General features: G+C 47.1%; 1 protein-coding gene across 1 annotated transcript in view; it reads left to right on the top strand.

Annotated features, from left to right (window-relative positions):
- The first annotated feature begins 459 nt into the window (after positions 1 to 459).
- LOC119378607 (protein O-mannosyl-transferase Tmtc3-like) overlaps positions 460 to 14,121 on the top strand; it is a 29,133-nt gene continuing 15,471 nt past the window's right edge. Inside the window, exons 1-4 of the mRNA XM_037647684.2 lie at positions 460 to 554; positions 2,095 to 2,189; positions 9,377 to 9,474; positions 9,841 to 9,927. Of these exons, the coding sequence (XP_037503612.1) occupies positions 460 to 554; positions 2,095 to 2,189; positions 9,377 to 9,474; positions 9,841 to 9,927 (375 nt within the window). The remainder of the gene's footprint in view (positions 555 to 2,094; positions 2,190 to 9,376; positions 9,475 to 9,840; positions 9,928 to 14,121) is intronic.

The following is a 14,121-nucleotide window of genomic DNA, read 5'->3' as shown; positions in this document are numbered from 1 at the left end:
CAACGCGGGGCGTCTTCATTATCTCGGGTGACCTTTGAAGGCGGTTCAGGCAGAACGGCTGCGATGTGTGTGCGCAGCTCGCGAGAAAACATGAGCTTCGCCGGTGTCTGGCCCGTCGTATTCTGCACTGTTGCGTGTTGCTTGAAAAGAAAGCGTGCAATGCGGCGCTGCAAAGACCCCGTAGAGTATCTTGCAAGAGCTCGTTTTCCCACGTAGCGTTCGGCCTGTCCGTTTGTGGCTGGGTGGTACGGAGCAGATGTTACCGCCGTGATGCCGTTCTCTCATAGAATTTCCGTATTTCTGCCGACACGAATGTTGTTCCGTTGTCGGAAACCACCTTGTGGGGCAATCCGAAGGTTGCGAACAACGAGCGCGGTGCCTCGATGACAGCTGTCGATGTTGTTTTGTTCATATGGCGAACTTCAACCGATTTACTGTAGGCATCCACAATTACCAGGAATGCGGACCCGTCAGTTGGGCCTACAAAGTCGAGGTGCACGGTGTGCCAAGGTGTGCTCGGTCTGTCCCAGTCTGGTGCTGGAGCTCGTGGCGGAGTGCGTTGATTGTATTGGCAGGCTGTGCACTCTGCCGCTAGTGTCTCGATATCCTTGTCGATTCCCGGACACCACATGTAGCTGCGGGCGCACTTCTTCATTGCGACCACGCCTCGGTGTCCGGCATGAATGAGAGCCGTGGCTTGTTGTCGAAGTGGGCCTGGAATGACAACTCGTGATCCTAGTGTGATGCAACCACGATGACAGCGCAACTCCATTTCTCTCTTACGAAAAGCGTTGAAATTTTCATCCTTGAGCTTTTGAACGCTGCCCGCCTGTAGGGCTTTGTACAGCTTGGACAATGTCGGGTCGTCTTGCGTGGCCGTTGCGACTTTGTCTGCTGTTAGTGGGGGCCTTGGTAGTTCTTCGAGCATGAGCGCGCAGCCACCTTGAGGTGAGTCCTCAGTTAGTTAGCTGAGGGGTAAGCGGCTCAGTGCGTCGGCGTTTTGGTGCTTGTTTCTGGGACGGTATACAAGGTCGTAGTCATATGCTGACACCTTAATACACCATCGGATCATGCGAGGTGATAGTGTCTGTGGAATCTGCTTTCGGGGCCCCAGGATACCCAGAAGTGGTCTGTGATCTGTCACAACAGTCACTTGTCTGCCCGCGATGTACTGATGAAAATTGCTTGGCACCCTAGACGACGGCGAGTCTTTCACGATCAAGCTGAGAATAATTGCGTTCCGCAGGTGAAAGCGTGCAAGAAGCGAAGGCGATCGCTGCTTCTCTGCCTTGATTGTCAATTTGTGAAAGCACCGCACTGACGCCGTAGGGCGACGCGTCACATGCCAGGAGCAAAGGCTTTGTCTCGTCATAGTGCCTGAGCACCACACTGTCACGGAGCAGCTCCTTAAGGGCATAAAATGCTTCCTGTTGGCAGGAAAAAATATTGATGCGCACACACATAAAACCAACTCGCCAAGCAGCAAGTTTTATTGAACCATACTTCCAGTTGGCGTGGCGACCAAGTCCAGGGGACGCGTTTTTCAACAGGTTGTAGAGGTCGTTGGCCACCGTTGCTCGGTGTTTCAGGAAATGGTCATAGAACGTTAGGAGACCCAGGAATGATTGGAGTTTTTGCTGATTGGAGCGCGTGCCTCCATGATGGCACGCACCTTATCGCTGGTGGGGTGAATGCCCTCAGCATCAATCAGATGACCTAAAAACTTCGCTTCAGGTATCGCGATGCAGCACTTATCGATGCTCAAGCGAAGGTTTGCACTTGCGAGCAGTTTCACTACCAGTTCTAGGCGTGTAGCATGGTCCTCGCTGGTGCACCTGATGATTACGTCGTCTAAGTAGACGCACACACAGGAATTCCTTAGCTGCGATTCCATGTACCTTTGAAATATGGCTGGGGCTGCCGCTATCCCGAATCCAAGTCGCTTTACCCTGTACAGTCCTCTTGTGGTATTAAGCGTGAGCACCTCAGAAGTTTTTTCCTTCACCTTCAGCTGTTGATATGCCTGCGTGAGGTCCAGGTGCTGAATATTTTCCCGCCCCGTAGCTTGCTTAAAACCTCCTGTGGTGTTTGCAGAGGGTATGAAGACGATTTTGTCGCCAAGCTCACAGTGGACCGGTGGTCCCCACAGATACGTAGGCTTCCGTTCTTCTTCCTCACTCCAACCAGAGGTGTGGCCCTGTCTGAGTGCTGTAGGGCGCAATAATACCCTGTCGTTCAGCTTGTCGAGCTCCTTCTCGTAGGCAGTTTGAAGGCAAACGGTATCGATCTGGCCTTTAGAAACTTCGGACGGGCCTCTGGGTGAAGCTCTAGGTCAACAGGCGGCCCGTTGTGTCCAGAAATTTCTTCCGAAAAGACCGTCCCGTACTTCATCTGCAGCCACTCGACGAGCTTTTGTCGCTCACTTGAGCTTCCTTCGGCCGCCTGTTTGATGCCGCAGATCGCGATGTCGAGAGCGTGGAACCAGTTTCTGCCTAGAGGCTAGAGGCTAGAGGCTAGAGGTGCCTTTCGCAATCACGACAGGCAGTTTCGTCAACGTGCCGCTGTATGCTACTTCTACGTTGGCGCTGCGTAAATTGGCAGGTCCTGTCCTGACCATGTTTTCAGGTGTGTGTCTTCATTGAAAAGGGGTGGAGCGTTTCGTGTCCATCTGTTGCGGCATGTCTCCTCGCTGATGAGCGTGCAAGCTGCTTCCGAGTCAACCTCAAATTCTATGGGCTGGCGGTTCACAGCAAGGGCGACATCATTTGGTCGCGTGCCGACGTTGACGTTGTGCAAGTCGTACAGTGATGTTGGTGGGGTAGGCTGTGCTGCGTTTCAACTTGCGTTATCGATCTTGGGGCGTTCCCGCTTTTGTGTCGTTGAGGTGGCCCCTTCGCGAGTTTCTTTGAGATGCAGGCCTTCTCAATGTGACCGGGTTTGTTGCAGAAATTGCACGTAGCTGCTCGAATTTGCACGTCTGGGGGCTGGGTTGCTCATGGCAACGCCAGCAGCGTTGTGGTTTAGACGATTTCCCTGCACCTGCCTAGTTGTGATGACCTCTGTGAGCCGCTGCATAGTGAACCGGCTCGATGGTCCCTCGCATGTCTCGCTGCTGTTGGCTAGCGCTTTCCGCTCGAACAGCGATATCGTAAGCTTTCGTGAACGTTAGGTCACTCTCAGCAAAGAGTCTTTGTTGCAGGAAATCGTCCCGTAGTCCACACACGAACCTGTCGCGCAACATAATGTCCAAGGGTAGCATCGTTGCGTTGGACGGTGGCGTTGTTGTCGTCTGCTGTTCGGTAGCTGCTGCTGCGGCTGCCTGTGTTGGGCGTAGCGTCCCGAAGTTGCAGTCGGCTGCCAGCGCCTTTAGCCGACAAGGGTACCAATATGGGTTTGTTGGTTCATCGTAAACTGTCTAGTAGCATAGCGCGGGGCGACACAAGAACAAATAAGAAGTACGAGACGAACACAAGCGCTAACTTTCAACAGCGAAATTTTATTTTCAGGATCGGTCATATACACACATAAAATCACGCGACAGTAGTGAGATATTTTTCGTTTACAACTGATAGCACATGAAAAATGGCGTTCAATCTTATCCGTCATGCAGCAGTTTAAACATGGCAACCAACCTTAACTACCGGGCATGTGCAAATATTCAATTTCTTTGGGGATAATGACAGTGACACCTTGCTGATACAGCGGTCGCTGGCAGAAAGGATGCGATCTCTCTCTATTATCAGTCTTACAGGCTCCGATTTACTTCTTACAGGCTCCGGTAATGACTACCATGTCGTCTGTGATAAGAAACACAAGGATCAGTTTGTGAAGAGCTATAAGGTGGGCTAGTTGGTGTTGATTCATCTTCCAAGGTGCGCTTAGTGAACACAAACACACAAACGAAAAAAGTACAGGACATAAGGCAACGAGGCAAGGTCCCATGCGCTGTTCGCGTTGTTTATCGCATTCCCCTCTCGTGCGGCGATTGTTCCATAGGCCAGACCGGAAGATGCATTAACGACAGGTTGACGGAACACCGAAATAAAGTGGAAGGTGGGTCAGGTGACGGTATTTTAGCACTTCACTGCAAACGTGTGCATCCACCCGGTACTAGAGAATACTGCCATTCCCGTGTTCCCGTGTTGTTTGGCTAAGCGAGAATTCATCTTAACCGTGCTTCTCTTAATGGGAGTTTACCTACCTAGGTGTGCATCTGCATTGCCGATAATGCGAGGTAAGGTTTCCACAGATCACGAGTTTTTTTTTTTTTTTTACGTTGTCATGCTCTCTCAGCCTGTCGTTGATACATAGACCTGACTACCCAATATATCGCTTTCTACACGTCAGTGGTGCTGAATATATAACTTCAAATAGAAAAGATACGCTGAGGCCCACAGTCTTGCCCGTTCTTTTAATACCTGGTGTAGGTAAAGCAGCATAGCCACTTTTCTTTGCTGTCTTGTGTTGCCAGGTTTTGGCTGGCATCATTGCCCTTGCTTAGAGCCGCTGACATGTTACAGTTTCATATTTGATGGTTGTCCATTTTGTGGCGCCAGTTGCTCCACCCTGTAAATTTGGAGAAATAGCAACATGGGATCCGTCTGAAAGTGTAATCCCCTGTGTGCTGTCGTGCCAAAGTGCATTTCGTTGGTTCCTGTTCCTCGGGAGTAACCACTGATGGCGACCGCAGTGTCTCTCGGTACTGCTCGGCATACACTTATAACAAGAATGCAGCGTTCGTCTTGGAGACCAGAGGCAATGGACTTGCCTGGAGCTGCCCAGTGCCCTGTAGGCGCCAAATTTGTCGATCGCAGTTTGAAAAGAATGTGACAGGGCACTTCTGTGTTCTAGTTCGGTGTGTGCCAACGTAAACAGGGACAGTGGCTTCTTTCATGTGACCAGCAGGTATGGCTTCGGTCAAAAAAAAGTGTCATGTCAAGAAATATGATTGAATATGATTGAATAACTTTTATCTTAAGGGTAAAAACAGAATGGTTTTAAGCACTCATGAAGCTGAGCAACGATCATCCGCACATCGACGCTCTTACTTTCTGAGAGCACAATAAATCATCTACTTAGCAAAAGGTCATGACAGTGCAAAAGTAACTCAAAGTGATGAGCAGCATCCTGTCATGGTAAGCCAAGTACAGGTCACTTATGAGTGGTGCTATGCAAGAGCAGACAGATCCCATTTGTCTGAATAATAATATCTTTACTAAAAAAGGTCGATTCCTGGAATCAACGTGTCAGCAGCTGAAAAGTCCCCTGAAGTCATATTTACTCCACTCCAGAAGTGCACTGATTCGCCTTCATTGATCATCTTCAATACAGAACATTATTTCCTGTGCAGAAGGGCTTGAATGTCTACAGAAAACGCTCATAGCCTCTATGCATAAAGTTTATGAATCCAGTCACGACTAGGTAATTAAAAAAGGGTCATCAAAAGTAAGAACTTGGACCACTACTAGTGGAAACATGAAAACCAGCTGCCCTTCTCAGACACCCATAACACAAACGTCAGCTTCATGTGCCTTAGGCAGGGTGTCGGAACGAAATGTTTTTCGTTTTGGTTTTAGTTCGTTCCACCGCAAAAAGTTCCGTTTCGTTTCTGTTACGGAACGAAAAAAAATGTTCCGTAACGGTTCGTAACGGTATTTCTTTTTGTATGGAAAACTTTTAAGGTAATCATATAATGAACATTGTATTTGTGATGTAGTTACTTGTGATGTAGCGGAAGTAACTGTACCACGAATTCCTACCAACTAGCACAAACCAGTATTATAAGTCATAGTATTTATTTTCTCAAAAGACAAATACGAATTTTTTAGCGGGCTCAATGCTTTGTGTCAAGGGATTGAGCACGATGTCACAAGCACCACGTCATTGAGTGTACTATCTGATGTGCGAGACCGCTGTTCTGATAAAAAGATCGCCAGGCCTGTGTGGAACACGCAGTATAGTCAAACGAAAGCTGGAAGAGCGGACTTTGTAGAGCCCGCTGGAGAGTCTATTGGAGCAATAATACAAGTACACATGCAAGGTACCCACTACGCCATAAATCATCCCAATTCTTCTGAAGGAGAGAAGTTCCCACTATGCCATTTTTCGTCATTCTTCGGAGTCTCGTGGTACCGCTACACATATGCAAGGCATTATGTGCACTTTGCGCTGTGACTGATGATGATAAAGAATTATGGCTGAGCACTTTGCAGTGGGTGGGAAGAAGTGTTGCAGAAAGGGCGCCTCCATTCAATTTCGATTCTCTTGCGGGAATTAGAACTTGCCCCAATTCCATTCTTTCAATTCCTCGGAATGAAAAAAAACTTAGCTCATTTGCAGTGTGGGAGTGGCGGGCAGTTCAATTCCATTCCTGTGATTCCTCAACGTAGGAAACGCATCTTGATAGTTTTATCGAGTTAAGAATGAACGCCCCATAAACGTAATGTCATCAGATGCATTAAGAACTGCAAAAGTACGCAAAACACGTTACCAAGGTCCAGGGATAGTAGCTTGGTGACATATCTCGTGCAGTACAACCACCCTACTAATTCCCATAGGGGCAGTTCTCCTGCTACGTGTAGTGCATGGTCAGCATGTTTGAACGAATGCTTAAATGTGTTAATGCTAAAATGACGACATAGCGTATTTTTATGCTGACAAAGATGTATTCAAGAAGACTAAGCAGTTCTGCCACGCGTCTGGAGTGGTCGTGAATATGGAGAAAACTAAGATTTGGTTAATGGGGAATCAGACCCTCTAGATCTGCTGGAATTAGTTGGAACGGTGCACCGCTCGGGCACCTTGTGCCTTGTATCGAATACGGAACACTGGGTCGCACTGCTCGTCAGCACTCACGCTTGTCAAGCCCGCCTCGCAAGTGGATGGGTGAGGAGAACTTTCTGTGTTCGCCTGTGCGCAGGTGCGCAATGTCTTCCTTGTCGCAAAGGTTACTTACGTGCGTCAGGTACCAAGCAGCTCGTGAAATAGAGATCAGGCTGTGAATAGTGTATTCGCCACTTTCGTGTGGGGGTATCAATGGGAACCAACGCGCAGGGGTAATTTGTTTCTCCCTTCGGTATCTGCTGGGATAATGCATTTTTTGTACACTAACTTACGCCTTGGTTACTTGTAGGCACGCTGCTATAAATGTACTGTGCTTGTAATCAGCCAAGCCATTTTAAAAATACTGCTTTATTGTTAATTTCGAGGCTCTGACTTACTAATGTTTGAAGTTTGAAAAACAGCACGTAGATGAAAACGTGCTATATTGTCGGAAAAAGATGTAATTCCATTCCCATTCTATTCCCCCAAGCATTGTCCCCATTCCATTCCGGGGTCGCGAAAATGTGGAATGATTCCGGAGTCATTCGAATTCTGGTGGGGCAACTCCGCAACACTGGTGGGAAGCATTAAGCAACACACTCTTTGCGCTATTACCATTGTGTGATGACTGGTTGTTATTTTACTCTTCTGCCACGCTATATTACATATGTTAACACGATTCCTTACCCGACATGACGCCTGTATCCAGTATTTTTGCGATGGAGTTACAAGCACCAGCGTGGCACTGTGGTGGAAGACCTGACTGCCACGCAGAGGGCGCCGGTGGAAATCCCATCCTGTCCTAGAAATTTGTTTCTCATTTAATTTTTCTTACATCACGCGATAGCGCTCACGGACAGCGGCGGCGGCGGCGGACAACTATGGCGCCAAAATCAGCTGTTGTGATCTCATAACAGCTTTCGCTGTAACAAACTTCAGCGCCGACAATGCCCTCTCTATGCTGGTCTGCGTGACAGGCGCGCAGAAGTCCACTTGCGTTAATATAAACATCTCTGGCTGCCAATGTTTTCGTTTTTCGCACAATTTCAGCATATCTTTGATTTGGAATTCCTGCCCGAGGCACGCGCTAGTACTGTACCCTGAGATATGCTAACATTGCATGAGCTCAGTTGTTCGTGTTGCGAAGTTTTCTCTTGAAGCGAAAAACGACTGAAAATATTTCGGTTTCACTCCAGAACGAAATAATAAATAAAGTTTCGGTTACGTTTTCGTTCCGGTCGAAAATATCGTTTTTAGGGGCTAAGCTCCTTAAGACGGCATCCGTTCGTCCCTCGTAGTCGTAGTAGTGCGTAACCAGTCGTAACGCTAGTACCAGATCTTGACCTCCAAGGTGGTGCCGGTGGGAGATTTTTCCTGTACGTTGTTGAACAATAAAAAATTCGCAGCGTGCGCGTTAACTAAAAGCCGAATTCTTCTGTCTCTCATTCCCCATTAGCAGCCATTGTTTACCTCCAAGGTAGTGCCTGGTGAGATTTCTCCTGTGCGTGATTAAACAATAAAAATTTTGTTCAAAACGCCGTTGATTGATGAAATAAACCAACGAAAGACGTCAGATGTTTTCTAAAAGCAAAACAAAAGAACGCCAGGTGTTTCTAAAGCAAAACGAAAAGACGCCAGCTGCTTAACGAAAGACGCCAGATGTTTTCTAAAGCAATGGTTTTCTAACCAATCAAAATTCACAGCGTACATGTAAAATTAAAGTGAGCTGCAAGTCGTCATAACTCATCGAACCTTTAGTATAAACGCGCCCGATCTCACGTCGGTGATGATGTACTGGGCAGAATTCACGGAAGATTCACGGTTTACCGATGAACCTCCGCAGCTTCGCCCACTCATCATCATTCACTCCGTGGATGTGCTGTGATTTTTTTTCGTTTTCGGTTTCCGTTCCGTTTCGACACCCTGGCCTTAGGGCTAAAAATGCATTAGGAGGCAAACTGGCTTCCTCATCAGTAGAGCTAGCATATTCAGATCGTGGCACAAACACAGTGCCTTTACCTTGGCAAGTGAGACGCGGTGGCTCCCTGTGAAAGTTGCAGTAATTGTCAGTCGAATCTCCTTGTGATGGGTATGTCATCAGGTTCAGGGGACACGTCGCATTGTAAGTTACTGTAGTGGCATGTAAAAAATATTGCACAGCAGTACATCGTCACATTCACTTTGCTCTGAAGTAACACATCTGAATGGAAAATCCTACTGAAATGATCACCTATGCCTTGTGCCTCAGAAAAAGGATGGTTTCAACAATGCTTTTATTATACTTGAAATATCACATCATGTTTTGTGTACAGTGCTCAGATTACTGGCTATCCTGGTGTTTTTCTTTTAACATAGAAATTTTTACATTGCTATGCTTTGCTGTCGAAATCTGTTGTCACAGGCCTGGTAGACAGGTAATCTGCTTATCCCAGCTGGTGTGTGTCATCTCACTTGCTTTGATTTTGAAATAATTTAGCCTGCAGCATTTTTAAGTGTCTAGCAGTGAGTGCCACATCAGTTGTTTTTATGAGCCATGCGATAATTTTCTTCTGAGAAACAAATTGCATTTCTTTTACCAGGACTAAGGAAGCGCAGGAGGTCTATGAGCGAGCCCTTTCACTGGATGCCACAAACCCCGACATCTTGTACAATGTACGTTGGTCCGGGTGAACTCTTTGTCGCTGTAGGTGGTTTCAGAAATGCATTGAAGTTTATCAGGTTTCATTGGTAAATCTTGTATATCACTCTTTCATTGAATGAACAAGCTGATATTCCAACCAATGGACCATGTGATATGTTTGATTCACAGTGCATATACAGGGACGTGTTTATTTCGCTTAAAATGTTGTGAGAGAAAGAGTTTCTGCTCGTTTGGTCAGCATGATTGCTTGCCTATTTGTTAAAATGAAATGTACTTTTGTTTACGTAATTGCTTTGAAGCTAGTGTCACCAGCAGCTGCAGTGCAGATATAGCATTGAACCTAAGCCATGTGTGCCTTTCTTGCTGTGCACTTTCAGCTTGGCGTTGTGTTTTTGGAGCAAGGCAGACCAGGGGATGCGCTCATGTACTTCAACAAGGCCTTGGAATTGGACCCTGATCATGAGGTGATTGAACCAGTCTCAGCTACTTTACTTGATTTAGAAAGTATAGATTTTGTCCCACAATAAAAACCTTTGGGAAATCTTTTTGTCCCAGAATAACAGTCACCAGTGCATACATTGACTTCCTTGACCGTGGTAGCTTAGCATGTTGGGTGTTGCATGCTAAGCATTGATTCTCGGCCACAGCGGCCGCATTTTGGTGGGAGTGAAATTCAAAAAACACCAATGTGCGTAGAGTGAGGCACACGTTAATGAACCTCAGGTACTCAAAACTAATCTCGAGTCCCCCACTATGATGTTCCTTGTAAACATATCGTGGTTCTGGCATGCGAAACCGCAGAACTTATTAATTCTTTTAAAGCTCGGCACTTGTTACTTTCCTATTAAGCACATTACTGCCATAGTGCAGACACCACTTGTGACCTGGCAGTACTGGCGATAACAGAAGGAGAGTCACGCAACATTCACAATCGTTGTTGTTGGACAGAAAGGCGCCCCTTTTTGTTGAGAGGGCAGTTGCGCCTCAAACTATGGAGCACAATAGCAGCTGATGATATACTTATCTGCAATTTTTTTCACTCTTGTAGCTTACTCAGATTTTACCTATAGAAGGTCATTTCAGCGCAGACCGTTGCTTTCACCTGTATTATTTATAATCACTGTCTATTTCGTGATCACAGATGTCTTCTAAAAATTATAAACTTGCATAACAAGGTGAAAGCTACGGCAGGCTGGTTGTTGGTAGTTAAACTGCAAACAGCACAAGCTACAAGGGTGTAGAGAAGCACTACGTCTGGGGAAAATGGCAGCTTGAAGCGATAAAAATTCTTTGGATAGCCAACATTTCAAAAGTGGTCTTGTCTTCTTTAAGGCAGCAACTGCCTTGAAGACCCCAAGAATTTTTCAAGGGCATAGAAAAGGCACGCAGAGTGCTGACCATCAACTGACTTTATTGAAGTGATTGACGAATGTATAGATATGTCCACATAGCAAAAACATAAAAGGTGGCGAATCACCATTACAGGGCAAGTGCAACAGGAGCTGTCTTAGCTGATAACTTTCACATACAGTGAAACAGCAGCCATGTGTATTTCATTATAGAAATTTTATGGGCTTCAATGATTTTGTGCATAATTTGTTTTTTCTTTAGCATCACGTTTTTCAAACTTACAGTAGATAAAACGCGCTAGTATTTGCAGGCTGCACCCGATAGCCACTGACAGCTCTCGTCACGTTTAAGCAGTGCAAAAACACGTACATGAATGCTGTGGCTCCTAACACAGGTAGTAGGCCACTACTCACGGGCAGCCACTGGGTCCTCAGGTCCATCCACGGAATCGTCATCGTCAGAGTCCTCGGACCAGAACACATGACTTTCTATATCTGTTCAAAACTCTAGAGAGCTGTCGTCTGAAAAGTAGGTCGGTCATTTTTGTCATTGGGAAATAAGCATTATGGTTAATTTGTGGTTTTCACTATAAGAACCTTTCAAACTAATGAACACTATGTCGCGACCCCTTGGTGTTTGCTATACCAAGATTCCACCGTATGCCAACGTCTAGTGAGATGTGCTGTGAAGATGTGAAGTTAAAAGGTGATATACTAAACGCGCATAAATGTCAGTAGCTCACCAAGTTCAAGGAGCCATGTGCTATCACTCACAATGATACTGCAGCTGCGATATTTTACCAGAGACCATGCTGTGAATCGTTTGGACAGATTGTACGCAGGGAGCTGACATTGTGTAAAACTAACTTCGTGCCAGATAACTAATGATGGTTTACTGCCAAGAATGAATGCAGGGTGAAGTGGAATATAACTTGGTGGTAGACTTAAAAATGTGCTTTCTGCTCTCAGCCTTCTTATAATCTCGTTTTGTTATTTATTTTTTTTTATTCATGTACCCAAAGGCCCGAGGGCATTACATAGGGGGGGGGGGGTAGCATACATAAAACCAACACTAACAATAGAGTAATAAAAAGCTTGAAAATATCAATAACATCGTATAAATAATAACAATCTTAGAGAAGTAATTAAAAAGGCAAAAATACACTAAAATGAAAGCGTAACACGAGAACAAACGAGGCAGGACATTTCTCTCCTAAACAGTAGTCAAGTGACCGAGTTATACAGCAAGCTAGATAATCACTATATAAGTTCACTATGGTAGCTGTTTGGGCTTGTTGGCTTCGCATGACACAGGTTGAAAGCGCTAAAGACGAAGACAGAGAAGAGGCTTGACACACACGCAGAGCTCGTGTGTGTCGAGCCCCTACTCTGTCTTCGTCTTTTGCGCTTTCAACCTGTGACACTATATAACCACATGAGCACTAACAGACAATAATGCCAAGGAAAGTATAGGGATGTTATTAGTAGTAAATGTAAGATAAATGTGAAGAAAGAAAAGTGGACGAAACAATAACTTGCCGCGGGCAGGGACCGAACCTGCGACCTTCGAATAACGCGTTCGATGCTCTACCAACTGAGCTACCGCGGCGGCCATCCCCCCGTCCACTTTATAACATAAACTAACTAAATAACAAACTGTGATATGCAGGCATGTGCCACATGTCACTGAGGGAAAGGATTAGACGTAGGCGACTAGACGGGCGGACGGACGTCCGTCCGAAAGAAAGAAAGGAAGAAAGAAAGAAACGGCCAGTGGTGCCTGATGTTCGCTAAAAATGTTTTCATTTAAAATACGGACAGTAGGGACGTCTCTTGACACGGTCGCGGAGGGGAGCGTGATGGTGGACGTGCTGGCCGGATTGAAGTGGCACACTTGCCTTGTGTATTTGGACAACGTCGTCGTGTTTTCCTCGACCTTCGACGAGCATCTCCGGTGGCTTGAGGCAGCACTTCAAGCAATCAAGAATCAAGACCTCTGGACTGACCCTGAAGCCAGAAAAGTGCCGATTCGCGAACGACGAGCTCTTGTTTCTAGGTCATGTGATCAGCAAGTCTGGAGTGCGCCCAGACCCGCGGAAAGCAGCTGCCATCGCCGACTTCGCGTCACCCACCGACAAGGCCGTGCACCGATTTCTCGGCTTATGCGCCTATTAAAGACGCTTCGTCAAGAACTTTTCACGGATCGCCGAACCACTGACGCTTTTCACTAAAACTAACGTGGAATTCAGGTGGGAAACGGCGCAAGTGCAAGCATTTCAAGAACTTAAACGACGCCTGCAGACGCCCCTCATACTTGCTCATTTCGACGATTGCGCCGATACGGAAATGCACACCGACACAATCAGCGTACGACTGGATGCCGTCCTTGTGCAAAATACCGACGGGCTTGCAAGGGTTATCAGTTATGCTAGCCGGTCACTATCCAAGGCAGAAGCCAACTATTCCACAACAGAAAAGGAATGCCTTGCCATCATCTGGGCTACGTCAAAGTTTCGTCCATACCTCTATGGCAGGCCCTTCAAAGCTGTCAGTGACCATCACGCCTTATGTTGGCTAGCTAACTTGAAGGACCGTTCAGGTCGTCTCGCACGATGGAGTCTGAGGCTTCAAGAATTCGACATTACCGTCGTGTACAAGTCCGGACTAAAACACTCTGGCGCCGACTGCCTGTGTCGTGCCCCCGTCGACGCGCCGCCGCACGACGACGACGATGACTGCTTCCTCGGAAATATAAGTGCCGACGACTTCGCCGAAAGGCAACAAGCCAACGCGAAACTGGGAGGGCCTTATGGAGTACCTCGAGCGCAAGACCGCTGGTGTTCCGAAGGTATTCAAGTGAGGACTGCCGTCGTTTTTCTTACGGAATGGCGTTCTCCTGAAGAAGAACTTCTCGCCACTTCGAACCGACTACCTTCTTGTCATGCCCTCATCATTGTGACCAGAAGTCCTCCAGGCCCTACACGACGACCCGACGGCTGGACACCTAGGTGTTTCCCGCACGCTCGCCAGAATACAGGAAAATACTACTGGCCACGCCTTGCTGCCGATGTCGCCCACTACGTTAAGACTTATCGAGATTGCCAGCGACGGAAGACACCGCCGACTAAGCCAGCAGGACTTCCGCAGCCAATCGAACCCCCTCACCGGCCGTTCCAGCAAATCGGGATGGACCTACTGGGGCCGTTCCGGACGTCGACTTCCGGCAACAAGTGGATCGTCGTAGCAACTGACTACCTCACCCGCTACGCCGAGACAAAGGCCTTGCCCAAAGGCAGTGCCGCCGAGGTA

This window comes from Rhipicephalus sanguineus, unplaced genomic scaffold (genome assembly GCF_013339695.2).
Source record: "Rhipicephalus sanguineus isolate Rsan-2018 unplaced genomic scaffold, BIME_Rsan_1.4 Seq895, whole genome shotgun sequence".
NCBI classification, from domain to species: domain Eukaryota; kingdom Metazoa; phylum Arthropoda; class Arachnida; order Ixodida; family Ixodidae; genus Rhipicephalus; species Rhipicephalus sanguineus.
This window is presented reverse-complemented; position numbering and strand designations above follow the sequence as displayed.